General features: G+C 35.8%; 2 protein-coding genes across 7 annotated transcripts in view; one reads left to right on the forward strand and one right to left on the reverse strand.

Moving 5' to 3' along the window:
- Positions 1-17996, forward strand: part of LOC103833097 — a 1138500-nt gene that overhangs the window by 372018 nt on the left and 748486 nt on the right. The gene's annotated exons all lie outside the window — the stretch shown is intronic.
- On the reverse strand, positions 694-17972 carry LOC103833122 (protein SABRE). Of its 3 annotated transcripts, XM_009109216.3 has the most exons (23): positions 17375-17972; positions 16959-17223; positions 16298-16409; positions 15866-16032; positions 15444-15627; positions 15083-15253; positions 14913-14990; positions 14302-14550; positions 8499-10325; positions 6981-8409; positions 6738-6835; positions 6229-6585; positions 5765-5877; positions 5299-5536; positions 3768-3986; positions 3442-3581; positions 3126-3195; positions 2840-2941; positions 2624-2743; positions 2233-2535; positions 1988-2155; positions 1534-1876; positions 694-1176 (listed from the first exon to the last, which is right to left on the reverse strand). In XM_009109216.3, the coding sequence occupies exons 2-23, from the start codon at positions 17027-17029 to the stop codon at positions 1061-1063; spliced, it is 6675 nt and encodes a 2224-aa protein (XP_009107464.1). In that variant the 5' UTR covers positions 17030-17223; positions 17375-17972; the 3' UTR covers positions 694-1060. The 3 variants fall into 3 exon arrangements, with proteins under 3 accessions (XP_009107464.1, XP_033132437.1, XP_009107467.1); XM_033276546.1 differs by lacking the exon at positions 15444-15627 and having other exon boundaries at positions 14913-15253; positions 16298-17835; XM_009109219.3 differs by lacking the exon at positions 15444-15627 and having other exon boundaries at positions 15866-17835.

The following is a 17996-nucleotide window of genomic DNA, read 5'->3' on the forward strand; positions in this document are numbered from 1 at the left end:
ATGGCACATCACGAACCTTCTTGGCGTCACCAACTGTTGTCCTTGGAAGCTTCTTCCAACTAGAGGAAGGGTAGACTATTCACCCAACACGCTCATGTGTTTCCTCTTCCATTATCACTTTCACATCTCTCTTGGATGTCTACTGTCATCCTTATTTTCAGCCTGGTTGCTTTAATTTGGGATTTCCCTCTGTGAACATCATACTTGTCCTTATTCCTTTGATTATCAGTGTTATTTAAAAAAAGAACATTTTTTAGTTTTTTGGTGCTTAATATCCAAGTAAAAGCCTTCTTTTGTTGAACTTGTGTGTCATATCAAGCAACAATCGAAGTTCGGGAATATCAACAGCTTGGTTAAGTGAACATTCCCTAATTTAGGCGTATCACTATCCGAACCGAACCGAAAATATGTCAAGTAGTAAATGGATCCTCTAATCTCCTACCCGAACTATCCAATACTCGAAATACCCGAACCAAACCGAACTGAACCTGAAATGCCCAGACTTAATAGAAGCCATTAAACCTTAACCAGTAGGATACGGTACTTGTAAGACAAAATATGACCTAACGGAAGATCGATCGCTGTACCTTATACATCATTAACAACATCAAACACCAATAGACCACGACATGTTTTTATAAATCAATGTGATATTGTACAACTTTTTTATAACGTAATCAACAAACATGCATCTAGCAACTTATTCATCTTTGTTGTTTTTCTTTTTCGTGTTTGTATATGATTAAACTTAGAAACTTTGTTTCCCCGAAAAGTTACTTTTTACAAATTTGGTTGTTTGGCTCCCACAATAACTTCCCCTTGAGACATCAGCTGAAAGAAACGAAAGCTTTCTCCGCACAAAACAAAGCAAAAGAAACCAATGACAAAGCATGATCAGAAACCAAAACTAAGTCATATGCACAAGATATCCAAGCAACTTTCCCTTCTTTTGTTGTCTAAATCTTCTCTTTTATAATATTTTGTTACAAATGAAACTTGTCACTTGGCAGCACTGGCTTAGGGTACATCTATTCTTTTCAATGTCTGGACAAAATGATTTTTATCCGGAAAATTCTTCGTACGGTGAAGATTCGCTTGAATAAGAACTTTCAGATGCATCGGTCTCAAAATCTTTTACAGATAATGGAAGTGCCTCTCTTTGTTGGGACGTTAAACCTAAGAAGGAAAACAAGTCAGAAAGCAGAGTCGAGGAGGAAATGAACAGACTGAGAACAAAATTACACTGAACTTATACCACAAATCCACTACCACTAGGGTCCTTATCTTTAAAATTAAATGATCACCTTATATCCATAAGATGTATACGACTTAGTTCTGATTGACTGAAAATAGATAAAAGGCTTGGAATATTTCAAGATATGTGAGAAGGGTTGATGGTTTCTGTTAAGCTAGATGGGCTTCCAACCTAAAACCAATTGGTGATAAGTGGAGTGGTCCATCCATCTTATATATTGATAAGGATTCCTTCCAATATCCGATGTGGGACATTTATCCCTAATAGTTTCTACTAACCTCTTTTAGAACTTGGACGAAATTTCTTAGTATGCCGTCTGATGAGCCTCTTCGCTTTTGTTATAGTTAACTGCCTGGCAAAAGGAGAAAATTCAACATCACTGTCACTCCACTCCCCGTTGAAGTCATTTTCTGCTTCAGCCCTCATAGTTCTTATGACAAATGCTTTCGCCTTGCGTCTCTGGGTATTGAAGAGTCCTCGAACAGAAGTTACAAAATTATCCCCAGCTCCACCGCTTTCATCTTTTTTTATCCATGTAACACTTTCATCATTGTTACTTAGTTTAAGGTCATCGTCAGTAAACTGGGCATTCTTTTGTGATTTGTATGAAAATTTCTTCCCCTGAAAATTTGATTTGGAAGAAACTAATCATCATTCAGAAGCTTAGTGTTTCAGAAAACTGGACTCATAATGACTTTAATAAAGCAAAAATACACAATTGATAAATGTCACCTGTATTCCAATAACAGACTTCAGTACTCCACATGTTATGTGTTTTTTAACACGAGCAAAAAGTCCCCTCCAGGTCCCAGCAAATTCATCACGAGCAAATGTATCCATCAACAGTATCAGCTCGTTTACAACCAGTCTTGATCCCTCATAGGTAACTAGAAGTTCCACCTGAGGTAAAACCGATTGAAGTTAGACAAATTATGATCTTAAATTTACAATGTAGTTGTAGAAACTAGTCAACTCACCTGTCTTATTTTAATATTGGAAATCTTTATCATCTCCACTTGTTTTTTTCTAGCCTTCTTTTCTCTGCTAGAAGAGCTGCGAGGCTTGTCAGTTTTTGCGTTTTTGAGATTCATCTGTCTAGAGGACTCCCCTTTTTGGTCATTGGAAGATGAGACAGGGCTATTATAAGAGTGTAGAAGAAGTTCATTAGCTACAGATTCTGCCACACTTTCTTCCCAAGTTCTGTCGAAAGAAGACGTTCGTCTCAATTCCTGATCAGCTGAAACACCAGCGGTAGACCTAACGTCTAGAATATTGGATTTCTGCAAATAGAATGCAAGTAAATTCTGAAAACGAATGGTGAAAATTCATTCAAAACTTTTTGACTTATAAACTATGATGAAAGCCTACTTGAGCACAGTCAACATTGCTTTGTGACTGTACTGCAGCAGAAGAGCTAGAAGATTCATGACTTGCTAACTGTCTCTTTACACGTTTTGAACCAGCTGTTGTCGAAACTTTCAAAACTTCCTGCAAGACACAAAGTTAATCAAAAAGGATTTATATATACGTAATTTTGTTTATCAGATTTTCATCTACATGCTAAATTGTGATGCTAGTTCTGACCTGTCGCCTTTGTGAATTCTGCTCTTCCTCTGGGAAGAAGTAATCCCACATCATTTTGTACATTGTCTCTGACAAATGGATTCTGAGAGGGTAAATCTCCACCTACAAGATTTACAGGTATTATCAAAGGGATATCGAAACTTACACAACAAGCAAGAACAGTTCATTTAAAAAGATCAAACGAAGTCATAAAATAAAAAAAAAGAGTTACAAGTATTAGCATGTTTCTGTCTGTCACATTAGCAAATCCAGAATCAAATGATGCAAAGCAACCGAAGATACTTACATGAAAAAGTTCAAGATGATTTCCATCTTTTGGTGTTCCCTGCTTTGCATCCACACGTAGCATGAATTGCCTGCAAACAAAATTACATTTCACTTCATATGTGGTAAGAAAGATGAAGCACACTTCATACAGTTCATAGTTATTTTTTTATGGTTCCTTTCATATCTCTTAAACAATCACTACTTTTTCCAAAGGCAACTATAAAACCATCATTTATAAAGAAAAATATCAAGAAACCATAATAAATGTCTTGCAAATCATGTGACATATGGAAAAAAATACAGGCATGGTAGATAAGCAAGCAAGGAAAACGTACTTTCCCCACTCGGATGGAGGATTCCATGCTGATAAAATCATATCCGAAGTTGCATTACACAGACAGTTCCTAACAACAAAGAACTTGGTGGTGAATCGAGCAACACCAATGCCTTTGTAATCTCGTTCAAAGTCATAAATCTGCATGTATAAATCCAATTAAATATATACTATTTTTTTTACATAATGCAACGAACTAAGCAATCAACTAAGAAGACTGAGAAAGTTTCGAAGTAAATTGATGTTATCTCTCAAACATTCCATTTGTATAAAGAGTAGTCAGGATATTTATGATTGTGAATACTTAAACATGATGCATAAACTTACCATGTTATTTATATCTGCTTCAGCAAAGGCTCTACCATCTACAACCATGCACCAAACAACCCTATTAATTTCCAAGGAAATGCGCATAGCATATGGTGCACTTTTGTTCTTCTCCATCAGTTGCAGATTTGCAGACTTCTGCTGCGCACTTCTTAAAGATGCAGAAGCCATCTTTCTAGACTTCTGTACATATAAGAGCTCTTTCTTTAGTCTTTCCACCTAAATCAGACCAACAAGAATAGCAATATCAACTTTATATCGTCACAACATTATAATTTGGCGTAATTACTCTCAAGAATATAAGTAAAGCCCATACAAAAGAAACAGATTGGTATATAATATAATGTAGGGCTGGGCAAATAAACCGAACCCGAAAACCCGAACCGAATCCGATCCGATAAAAATGAATCCAAACCGATCCGAACCCGACGTAAATACCGAATGGATCTTGTTTTGTGGTATTTCGGGTTATGAGTATTATCCGAACCGAACCCGAATCTAAATGGATATCCGATAAAACCTGAAACATTCAAAACCTCGAAAAGATCTTGTACCAAACATGATCTCAATTCCTAATATGTATCCAAAATATACTAAGAAATATTGAACATCTAAAATACTTATCTATTACATGAAGGTTGGTGGTTCTATTGCATGAAGGCTGATGGTTGAAGATGGCCGTTGAATCTTGAAGTATTTAGATTTTGATTTTGTTTTCGTTAAACAATGTTTCTCATTTCATGCGAACTTGGTTTTCATTTTATGCTTTTATTTATTTGGTTTTCTTTTTATCAGTAAATATGTTTACTTTTCGTTTGATTTTGAATGATCACGGTTGATGTTCCTTATTTTTGAATCGATTTTTACTTAAGTTTTGGTTACAAAATAGGTACAAATCAGGTATTTTAAAACTGAAGAACAGATTTTACTCATGTTTTGGTTATAAAATAGGTAAAAATCAGGTACTTTTAAACCGAAAAACCGATTGGGACTCGAACCCGAAAGTATATTGGATTATACCGGTTCTTTGAAGATTTACTAACCCCGATCCGAACCCGATAGAATCCGAACCGGTCCCGAATCGAACTTTCATATAATCCGAATGGGGCTGATTTTGATAAATCCGAAAAACTGAAACCCGATTGGATAAAACCGAAACCCGTTTGGGACCCCGAATGCCCAGGCCTAATATAATGGTTGCATGCACATCACTTAGTAACGAAATAAGTTGAAGCAGGAACAAAGAATTATGAAGAAAAACCTATGCCAATTCAAAAAATAAAGTTTGGACAATAGTTTGAGTGGTGGTTATGTGAAATATTAAGGGCTGAAATGAAGAAAATGTGTACTTTTATTTAGCCCTAAATATTTCACATAAAGGACTTTTATACACATTTTCTTCATTATTCCGCAAACATGCCGATAGTCTTTCAATAAAAGAAAATCTGTACTTTTATTTAGTTTGGAAATCTAAATAAACATTATTCATTCATTCAAAAAAACAAACATTATTCCGTACGTAGATACTTACCAGTATGGATTTTCTGGAACTAATCATCCACGAGTCACCTTCTTTCTCCACATGCGTGTCTTCCATATTACCGGAATAATGAGACAATATTTGAATATCAACAAGAAGCAACTTTTGCTCCCATTCTTTCTCTTTAAGGTTGATTTTTGCAATTTCTACTTCTTCATTTCCGTACGGAATTACTTCATCAACAGCGTCATCATCTTCAGTTGGAAAATGGAGACTACTTTTGCGAGGCCTGATTCATAAAAAGAACTCCATTATAATGCAAGAAAATGCTTGCAAAACAAACAGAAAACAAGTTTTTGAAGTTTACCCATACGAATCATTTAGTTGAAATGGTGGCTTTAGAATAAATATGGATTATAAAATTTACTTGTGCCTATTTCAAGCTAATAATTAACTACACAGAAGAACAAATGAAAATGGTCGTTCCTTTAATTTTATTCAGGTTTTCGTTACTTGCTTTGGAGGAAAGAGAAGGATGGTCAAAACGTCCATCATAACTTGGAACTGTCGAGATGTCATTGTAGCTTTTATATTCCGCGAATTAAAAGTAATCTCTTCGAATGGTTTTATCTGCAAAATGGCATAAAAGAATGTAGTTACAAAATTTAACCCAAAAAAAAAAAAAAAGAATGTAGTTACAAAGGAGATAATAATTAGGTTGCTTGTCTAGAAAGACAATTAGAATCGAAAAGGAAACCCATTATGTTTAGTTACACGAGGGCATTTGTTTTACGTGTACTTCAACTGAACTACTCCTAACCGGCAATGCAATTCCTTTCATTTGGTGCTATATTATCATTTAGATCTTTACTTGCCTACTTTTTGGATGTTGCTTTGAATTTGGACTAGATCGTTAAAACAGAGAAGAGATTTAAGAAACCTACTAGTTTTCTAGCAAAAACTATAACTAGATGGTGTTACCTTCAGATCCGAGGATAGACCTTCGTGTTTGGTATACCGCAAGTACATGTCACAAGGCATGAAAACCTTTTCAAGTAGAGCCCCAGTACGCTTCAGTTTTGGTGAGTTTCTTCGAATATTTGGGAGCCACTGCACCCCAGCACCTGGGTCAACATCAGTGAGAGCAACATGGGCCTGCACATGCTCTAACATCACAGAAATTTCCAATCGTGTCCACGTCATTTCAGGAATACGTTTTGGACTCTGTAAACTTGTTGTGCCAAGAAACTGCACGATTACTTCTTCGTCAACACGCATAATAGATTTAAATGATCGTGCTATAACACGACCACTAGCGGCAGCCAGCAGAAAGCGACCCTGGTATCCATCAAAGTAAGGTGTATCAACGAGTAAACAAACTCCTTACACCCAAAACAATAACAGCGCCAATTTGGTTGGTTAACTATGTTGCCACGCACTAAAACAGGTAAAGCTGTTGAATGCACATTCTCACGCATATGATTACTTACTTTACCCTCCTCTGAGTGAAGATTAAACTGTGGCTCAATGACATTCACCATGAAGTGACTAATGCCTTCTTCATGAGATCCGCTGGTCTCAACTTTATCTTCATATAGATCAGTGTAAAAAGTTAATAATGTTCTTAGCGGAGTTACATTATATTTAGAAACTCCACCTCGTGAAAAAAAAATTGTGTAAGAAGAGAAAAATTCTGAAACAAATGGCAGTTACTAAATGAATTGAACACATACCAATTGTTCGGCTTTCTCCTGAGCTTGCAGAATATATTGAAGTTTCGTCTTGATTTTTTTGGTTTCCTTCAAGAATCTTGCTATGCGTATACTGACGAGAAGGAGAAGGTTCGAACCCCTTCGATATTCCGCTAACAAAAGAGAAAACAGCATCCCTATTCTCTATCGTCCACAAGAGTTTGAGACCATAAACAAAGACCCGCTGACAGTTGTCAGAAAGGACTATATTGTATCCATCATCATCACTAGGATCTGATTGTAGATCTTCATCACTCTCGTTTCTATTTGCAGACTCTGACCGCAGATATGTAACCTGAAGATTTTTTCTTCCAGCCTCCTGCCATGCCGATAGTCTTTCAATATCAGCTTTTGGAGCCTGTCTTCTAATAGTACAATAATCACAAGACAATAGAAACCCTTCATCACGATTCTTTTCATCCCCCTTGTGTTTATCTTTGTTAATAAAAACCTTAGGCACATGAACATCAAGACCTTGATATACAAGGTCAAGTGCATCCCGCTTACACTCTAATGTATAATTTTGCTTCCCGCGACTGTAGCATAATTCGTATTTTAGCTCTTTAATATCAAAAATCAATCCTTTGGCAGGGTCATCAAGGTCACTAGGCACGTAGTTTATTAGAAAAGGAGTGGCATCTACACGGACCATAAACTCCGTGATCACCTGATCTAGAGATAAGTCTTCAGCTACTAGGACAACTCTTGGGACTCCAAACCTAGTCCTTCCGGAGAAAGAACGTAACATGTGCGGAGGATCACTATACAAACTGCAGCACTTGAGTATCCATGCCAAATCTTGTGCTCCAAGATTAATTGTTGGTGATGAAGGAGACATGCTCTCATTCTTGTCACTGGCTCTAAGGGATAAATTGCATCGAAGCGAGAGCGATGCTGATCTCAGCGGATCAAGAACATTCAAAGAACTCCCAGGCTCGCATTCCCAGTCCATTGTAACTTGGATATTAAACAGCGGGGCTTCGAAAAACGCAGCTCCAGAGTTGCCGCCAGCTGGAACATTTAGAGAGTGTCGACTCCTCAACTTTATCTTAAAGTCTTTAGCATTAACAACCACACGACCATCTGACTGCTTAAATTCGATAGGACCGGTCACTATTTGGAGTTTATCTTGACTCTCATATGGATCTGTTGTAGCGAGAACATTCCACTTGGACGATTCAGAAAAAGATAAAGTGATATTGCAATGAACGTTGTTTCTCATATTATCCCACCAAGGTAAGATTTGTTCCTCGTTGGAAACCTGTGGGGCACATGGACTCAGAGCCACTGTGAAGGCATAGCTAATGTCTGCAAAAGCTGGTTCGTATCCAACTCCAAAAGAAACTTCTCCTTGTTCAAAGCAAATGCGCAAATCCGAGTGTGTCTTCATTTTTGGCTGAGAACTCATCGCCTAGTTTAAGAGAACAATTTCAAGAAGTCAATAACCAGTCAAGTGAGAGATAATAACAAAGATCAATCATAACAAGAAAACAATGATACCTGTTGAACAATGGGACCTTCACATTTGCAAGAACTGGCAGAGAGAAGAGGAAGTGTGTAATTTCTTAACTTAACCACCAAGCTTCCAGTTTTCAGATTAACCTTGCTTCCACTTATTTCTTTACAACTAGGATCAAGCTTTCTCAAGATTTGCATCAACCCAGCATCACTATCACCGCCACGAACTGCCGTCAAGTTTAAATCAAAGTCTGTGGCGCAAACCGAAAGAAGAGAGTTTCTAGCAGCACTTGACTTAAAACCTGCCTGGAATCCCTCCCTACAAGCACCTGAACCCTCCGAGGGAACTAAACCCTGGCATGCTTGATAATATGATCGAAACGACCGTTTCTGAATCTCTTCCTTCACTTTGCTAATAGCTAAAGGATCATGGACATCAATTTCATCCCCATCAAAAACTATTTTTCTTTCACTTGTTTCTGCACCTTTATGACTTGCTTTGTGTATAAAATCTTCAAGAAACTTCAATCTTACAGCCAACTCACATGCTTCTTTCTTCAGCAGCAGATAGTGTTCATCAAGCCAACCCTGGATAGGTTCTTCCTCAATATATGCGTTTAGCCTTCCTATGCAAAATCTTAACCGGCCAAAACCTGAACTTGAATTCTTAGGCTCCAAGCTTTCTTCTTCAGGTTCAGTTATAAGCTTCAAGTCTCGCAACTTCTCTTCAATGGAATCAGCTATGACGCGCAACTGTAGTTTGCATGGCATGCAAATATTGACATCGAGTCCTTGTACTACCCAGTCCCAAGGACCACTTGTCCTCCTCACAGGGACTATATCATCAGACAAATCCAAAGAGACGGTAGGGATTCTTGATAGTTGCATTCTTGTTGTTTTCAGTACTCGAGATCCGTTCAAAGCAAGCATAAGCTCTTCAACAAGCATTCCTATGAAAGCATTCTCAGTAAAAATTGATAGAGCATTAAATTTGACCTCCACACCATCTCCTAGCGCAGCTGATATCGCCAACATTTCCACATCAATAGCAAAGATCGATTTCCTTTCCGTCGTCTCCACGTCAACCGAACCGGCCGCGCATTCATGTTCTTCAGCATTTTGTGCATATGCCAATGAACTCAAACGCAGATACAGTCCATATAAATATAGATGCACGTCCGGTTCCCAACCCAGCGATATATCAGCCGCACTTAAAAGAAAATTAATGTCAAGCCCACCAGATAGACGTGTAAGCTTGGCGTTGTGCATATCAAACAATGTAACCTTCGAACAAGGTATATAGAGCTGGTAGATGGCTTTCCCTCCTAAAAATTCCATTTCGGTTGAGTGTTTATCCTTGTTGAGAGAATAGCTAAACCCTGTTACTTCAAGAGAGACCGAGTCTGTAACTGTATTATCCAATCCTGTAGCATCACAGAAATTTACAATGAAACGTGTAAGAGTAAGGTTCGCAAGCCTAGTTTCTTTCTCAGTTGCATGGGATAGTTCCACTCCTCCAGTCTTATTCGTCTTTTCGCCTGAAACAGTTAACTTCTTAAAGCGAGCTTCCAAGGAGACAGCATTTGTTATAAGAGATTCGACGCGCTTGTATGATAAATAGATGCTCATTGTGGTCACGTTTACAGAGAGCACTAAGTCGTTTCTGCAATCTCGTCTTGCCCAGTTCAAGCTAATCTTTTCTATATGCATCAACAAACCAGAGTTTGGCTCTGTTCCGAGAATGTTTTCTTTATAGCATTGTTGGCACTCATCTGCCAAATGCAAATTCAGTTCACCAAGTTCAACATCGATGGCTGTGTCCATACTTGAAATGTTATTTGCAAACACATGTGATGACTGCGAATAAAACTGTAAAACACAAAGAACAAAATATTGCTTAGCATTTAGTAAAACAATTAAGAGCATGATTAATGAGGGTATGAGAAGGAGTCTCTCACACTATAATAATGAAATTTAGTGAAGAAAGAGGAGAAGGATCAAAAACATGAGAGACGTTTCTTCATTAATAAAATCCCTAAATTTAGGAAACAGAAAGTTTGGACTTAAAAAAAAAAAACAAATCCCAACACTTTTCTTAAATAATCATTCTTTATGTGTTCCTTCTTTATTAGCGCAGCATATTATGCTTATAAATTTTCAAAAGACAAAATAAAAAATATAAGTAAAATATATAAGAGATTCTTGAGAATTTCTCTTTAATAATGATGCTCTAATATATGTTTTATTAATTCAAGTAATACAAAAAATGTTTTTTAATATTTCAGAGACCATAATAAAAGCTTAAAATCAAATTTCATAGTATTTATTTGTGATATTTTAGTTTTTTGCTTATTTATGAAATTTAAAATTATATTTTTAACAAAAAATAGATAAATACAAATATTTTTATTTATGATCTTAGAAATTGCAGTCCTATACACCGATAACTTGTATATTTGCGTAGATGGAATTTTGACTTTTCAGATGATGTGTTTTTTTATGTCTATTTTGTCCTTATGCCTATTTGCAAAACACATCACCCGTCTACAATTGATGCACTCTTCTTTTCAAAATCAACTATCTCTCTCATTATCTTTGGTTTCTCCGTCGTTACCATCTCCCATCTCTTTCAATCTCTTTGTGTTCTCTGTCGGAGCCTTTGTTCCAAAATAATCCCAAACTCTCCGGTTTCTATTCTTCAGTCTCACCGGATTCTTTAGGATTTATACAATTGTAAGTCTATTTCTTGTTTTTCCGTTTTGAATCAGACTTGATGGCACTGAGCCATGGCCTTGGCCGGCTCAGGAATGATGTTCATGGCCTTAGCCGGGTTGTTCTTGATCGAGATCTATATGTTATGGATCGGTTCTTTGGAATCTAATTATGGAAATCTCTTAGTTATGAATTATCATGAGTTTTCATGAATTTTAATCAGTTTTTAGGAATTGATTTGATGATGTCCACTTTGGGCCGGTTTGGCTGATATTGGCCGAGATCTTTAGGATCGAGGCCGGTTCTGCAAATTCTGATTATGGCATTCTCTTAGTTGGGAATTATCATGAATTTACATGAATTTTATTTAGTTTTTGGATCACATTTGAAATCGGCCAGATTTGGGTTTAATGAGAAATTGATTGATTAGTTATGGAACCAGCCATGCAATGATAGATCCTTGTGTCAGGTTATCGGATCATATGCTTGTGTATTGTGAAAGGTTTGTCACTTATGATTATTGATCATAAGGAATGTTAGTTATCAACCTTGGGTTGGTAAACTATGTGCAAAGCATTGGCTAAGAGCCATAAAGAAGAGTCTAGCTAGTACTTGGTGGCGTGGCCCATAAGTACTGAGCTTGGGTGTTATTATTCAAGGAAGGCCGTGTGTGATCTGATCATGGGTAGAGATGGACGACCTGATCCATAGATGATGGGTCAAGGTGTCTGATCGGATTGATCGAAGGATGCACCAATTGTCAGAGTAGTAGTGTTCGGCTTCGTTGGGACATGGTTCCATGTCCGGTTAGGTATGTGTGAAGATTCATCAGTTCTGGTTCATGTGGGGTGGTTGGTTGATTGACTTAGGATCTGATGGGAATTGTTAGTCCATAAGATGGACTTGGTATCATAAGCTGATAAGCTAAAGGATGTTGAATGAAGCATGAGCCGGGAAGGGCCAAATGCATGTCCTTAGCTGTTTGAAGACTTCTCAAGGGTTACTTAAGTCAGTGCGGATGGTTGGCTGAATGTCTAAGTACCTAAGGGGGTTGTTTTATGTGTAAAGAAGCTGGACGCAGTATATGGCAGCTGGCCATAGCTCGGACTTAGCTCAGTTCGAGTGTGACAGCTCGATCAGCTGGTTTACGAGTTCATTCAGCTAGAGCAGCTGGGCCGATGAGCTAACAAGCTCCGTGGATGTGGCTAAGGTATGATCTAGTAACTCTTGCTTAGTTCCAGATAGAATGGACTAGGGGAATGGAACCTCAGATTCGTATGACTTGATTCGGGTCTAGTATCGACCTTTGAGCTAGCTGGTAGTTGATAGTACTAACCATTAGCTGAAGTGATTCGACCGGACGAGTATTAGATTGGTTATAGACCAATGGATGATAATATTATTCCACTGCGTATGTGTTGTATTGATCTAAGCTAGGAAAGACTATGGTAGTCTTGAGCTAAGATCTGAATTAGCCCTCGCCTATGGGCGATGTTTTAAATAAAGGGCAAAAATTTTGAGAGGTTCGGTCAGAGTATGGACCAAGCGACGTGAGGCATCGACCGCGGTCTAGTCGGCCGGGATCGGGTCTTACACTTTGTCTCGACCCAACCTTCTCTGTTTGCGATTTATGGGTCATTCTTAAATCTGTCGCTGGGGTCTTGGTGGAGCAGGAGAGGAGGAGTAGGATGAATGTGATTGGGGCATTAATGAAGATCTATTAAAAATATATGTAATTTTTTCGCTTATAGTAAATATCTTCTAAATTTAAACATATGTCATTACGTGTATATATATATATATAATAATAATAATAATATATGTTGGTTTTCTATACCTAGTGAAAGGAATTGGCTTATGGTAAAACATTCCCCACAGATGTTTCTGACAAGTGACTACCATGTTTTCTAGTGCTTTTCCATTTTTGCAAATTTTTCATTTATTGCCTATTTTTCTTACAAATCGCTCTATAATCTAAAACCCCATATAAATAATTTGTATCATGCAAAAAATATAAAACTTAATAAAATTGGATTTAACCATCAATATTGATATACTTTTATCTAAATATGGTCAATATATGTTTTTCACAACCATAAATTTTGATTTTTTTTACACTTTAAGATTAAATAAATAATATTTTCTCCTTTTCTAATAGTTGAAGTTTTAGAATTTTTTTTTGTTTCAATTTACTTGTTTTCAATTTTAATCTAATTTTTTAACATTTATGTTGTATGTCTTTATATTTTACAATTTGTTTTTATTGTTTGAATTTTAGTTAGGTAGATGTCAATGATGTTTTTATCATGAAAATTTTAAATTTTAATGTTTTATTAATTTTTGTACATAAACCTAAACGACAAATATAAAATGAAACTAAAAAAAAAATATTACTAATTTAATATAAGAATTATATTACAATATTAATGATTATTGAACTGATTTTATTTGTTTTAGTCATAGTGAAAAAAATTAAATGTTTAATGAATTTTTTACAAGTAAAAAAAAGATTAACTCTATTTATAAAGGAAAAATCGGGTTTCTATGATTATGCAGTAGATGAAAATAATATTTACTATTTTATAGTTGAAAACTAGAGATAATTTTTTTGTTAAAGAAAATTGAAATGAATTAGAGAAAATATATACATTTAAGAAATTACATAGAACCAACATTTACATCACGTGTTATTCACAAATTGTGCGATTTATTTTTGATTTTCTGACATTGATTAAGCATAATATAGTCAAATCATTTTTATTAATTTATTTAAAAATTTAATTGATTTATAATATATTTCCATAAATTTTAATTTAATTATGAATATATTTTAATTGTAAAATGTTCATAAAGTATTTTATTTCTACAATTTTAATGATTAAATATATTTGTAAATTAATATCCATAAATTTTTTTAAAACAAATTCCACTAATATCTATATTTATTTTGGTATGTATGATTATGTTCAATTGAAATAATTACGCTTTAAAAGTTCATAAACAAACCTATATTTTTTGAAGAAAAAAATAGAGGTGGTAGAAACGCCCTTAATAGTGAAAACATGGATAAACTAGAGCAATTTTTACTAAAAAAATAGAGTATAAAAATTAGAGGTAAGTTAGAGATGCTTACATGATACAAAGGCAAATCATCGATACCACATAACATAGTCATCTCAGGGGCTGAAAATGTGCATGTCCACATAATTGTTTTCATATCGGCAGCTTTCAATTTCTCTCGAGTGCAGATTTCCTCTTGAACCACGAGGGTTCTCTTCTCCGGGAAAAGAAGGCTCAACCATGGCTCCAGCCTAGAAATGAATAGATTGCATTGGGTACCTCCTAGCTCTATTTCAAGGTTAGCATTAATAGGCAGAACCGGCTGAAAAAAGAAGTAGCCATCACAAACTTACGTGGTTTTAAAAGTTTATAATTCAAACTTATATTGCCAACTTTACTTAACACAGTAACTCTTCTACAGAAATTTATATGACACAAGAATAAGGTGCCCTTTCTTTATGTATATAGGAAGAGATTTTCAGGTATATTAACTGGATTAATCAATATTTTGGAGATCGGGATAAATTAAGCAATGTTCATGCAAGACCTTAAAGAGCCAATGATCTCATAGGCGAATTAAAGAGTAAAACTACAAAGGGAAATCTAAGTATCAGAGATTACTTATCTAAATTGAAATGCAATCTGCACATTATATTAAAAACTATAACGTTAGTGGTGCCAAACCTGAAAAGGGATCTCGATCAAAGACACCACATCAACTTTAATAATCTCTAATATAGAGGATTCAGCTTCTCTAAAGAGCTGCAAAGGAACAAGGAAGCATATCATCAGTGAAACAATAGTAAATAATTTGTGTCGAATATCTAAAAAAAACTTCCGTAACACCATCACACATGAATCTCATTGAGTTCCATCTGAACGTTAAGACGTGTAATATCCCCTGAATCTTCAACAGACTTCGATTTAATGCTCCTCAAGATAATTGCCGTGACGTTATTCACAGCAAACAGATCATGTTTTCGATTCACACATCTGACATCTAGTTTGGGTAAGCTGAAGGAAACCTGTTAATATGGCTAAACTGTCAGTATAACACCCAGTGAAAGAGAATGAACAGTAATCATAGATTGTATTTATCTCCAGCAAACAACTGAAAACGAAGCGTTGACTAAAGGTTGATAAGACTCAAGAATTACTACTCTCACATATCTAAGCACACAATCAGCTAATCCATTTCTTACTAAGCATCCTGACCTTTTCAGGAAAATACATAGAATATTTTGCAAGTGCTGACAGCTGATACTCTTTATGAGGTTTTTTGGTAGACAGGGCAGTAGCTGATGATGGATTGATTTGGGAAAAGAAATCATTGTCCAGTTTCATAGTTACATCTCCAGATACAATTTCCATGGTTCGTATAACCACAATACCTACTGCCCTATATCCAGGAGAAGCAACAACAACAAAAAATGCCGCCTGTGAGCAATCGACTAACTGAATACAAGATTTTTCTTTAATTTGTAACATATAGGAACATCCATGATATAGGTCACAGAGGACTCTAGACAGTGCAAGTTTTTTTTTTTTTTGACAGTGCAAGCTTCCAAACATAATATACGAACAAATCCATTAAGAAGGATTTATTTCATGTTAGGATTAGATGCAAATGACAGTACCTGTCATATCCAAGTTGGAAACAGAGAGTGAGTTTGTCACAAGATAAAGCACCAGAGGATCTCATCACAACATCAAGATCATATATCATCACTTTAATACATAGCTCTCCAGAAAGAAAAGCAACACCAAATTTAATTTCATCAGCGGACGATGACTCAAAGGCACCCTGTAAAACGCTCAAACCAGCAGCAAATCAAGTTCTGATAATATACCTTTTCATCAAAAAAATAATATCAAAATAGCAAAGAACTATTGTCCCAGTAGAAATGCAAACAATTTAAAAAAAACGATGTAACAAGATTGTTTAATAAGTTATTAGCATTTTACTGTAGATAGTGTACAAAAAGGACAAACGACTTGCCACTAAAAGCTTTGTACAATCTTTTCTCCATTGACGACTAAGCAGTAAGAAGTTTGTAGAATGTTCTCACCGTTTCAGACATCACCACGACATCCCGCAGGCATTTCCTACTGCTAACACGGAACCTAACAGACATTCCAAGCACTCGACTGAGCATCCATGTAAACAACCTGGAACAAAGGCTGGAATAAGATTTAAATATAAGCTACCACCGTACTACTAGATCAAATAGATTACATAAAGAAGAAAAAGAAAAGTGCAGCATATAACATATAATTAAAGTAAACACACGTAATCATCAATTTGGACAAGAAGCAATAGGAAGAAAAACTATTGAATCAAAAATGTGGATCCATGTTGTTTGTTTAGGAGACAAAGTCTCCCACATTGAAAAGTTAAAAAGAATCTTAAGTGATATATGTATCACTCTAGTTATCAGTATCACCAATTGAGTTAAGGTTAAAAACTCATCTAATTTAACATATATTTATATAGTCTAATCTGATCCATTTTGATATTGATGTTCAAAGAGCCATCATCTCGAAAAATCTATCAGAGATAAAGTTTCAATATATAAGATAAAGATGGATAAGTCAATTCAGTTATCACCAATCTAGTGTAGTAACATATTGAACTGATTTGGACTTGATTCATAGTAGAGTTAGGATTAACCCCGTAGTTCAAGCTAGAACAAAAATTTTATTTAAAAACAAGAACCAAAGAGGACTCACCTGAAGATCATCCACAAAGTGATGGAAGCAATTAGAAACCCAAAGTATAACGTCGCAGATGAAGCCGCCATTTCCACCCAACAGATAATTTACTCTGCCGGATAACTGCGATTCTCAGATTAGTCTCACCACCGCGTCAATATTTCAAGTTGACAAGCTGCCTCCATAGAGAAAGATCCGATCGGCAAGGTTTGAAGGGGCTCTTTAGTCAACCATATTCATTGCCCATTCCCATAGCACGTTTTGTCAAACAATATGATCATCCCTATACATTATTGAATCGTGAATTTTTAAAAATTATCTTTTCATGTGTAGCTGTGACAAAAACAATATTTAATTTGACTTAGGATATATCTTCAGCTATAACTTTATTTATTGCATTTGAGAACTTTCAACAGTTGATTGACTTTTCTTACAAGTTTGGAGACTTTCTGGTTTGGTGATGGCGGTGAAATGACCCGCTTTTTGCTTTTCGATTGGCTGTGGAGATGGTTGTATAGGCGAGCTCTCGGTGTATCTCTCAGGTGATAATCTTGGATCTCTATGATCTTCATTTCTCAAGAGCTTAATTGACGGTGATGGTAACAAGCTCGATAAGTTCATCGGGGGTAAACTACTGTGGAAGCGTCTTGAAAGTCCCAGCATCCGAGGAAATTAGTTTAGGACCGGAAAATTGGATTTTTTTTGTTCGAGTCTGTTTATAATCGAATCTTTATTCCCGTTTCGGGTTGATTTATAAAATTTAATTTTTAAAAACAAATTAATGTTCGGTATAGATTTGTCAGTTTCTTATAAACAAATGTACTAAGTATATGAATGGTTTGTCTCTTGCTGTTTGTATTCTTATATTTTACAAAATTTATACTTGTTCTCTAATTTAGTTTGCAGAGTATTTGGACACCATCAGCTATATGGGTGTTTAAGCCTCTTTGATTGGCTGATTGTGAGCTAGAGGAAACACTTCCAAAAAATTTGGATCGAATAATTTTAGGTGAATTATGACATTTTCACCAAAAAAATTAATGTTCCTGGGATCCA

This window comes from Brassica rapa, chromosome A08 (assembly GCF_000309985.2).
Source record: "Brassica rapa cultivar Chiifu-401-42 chromosome A08, CAAS_Brap_v3.01, whole genome shotgun sequence".
In the NCBI taxonomy this organism is placed as follows: domain Eukaryota; kingdom Viridiplantae; phylum Streptophyta; class Magnoliopsida; order Brassicales; family Brassicaceae; genus Brassica; species Brassica rapa.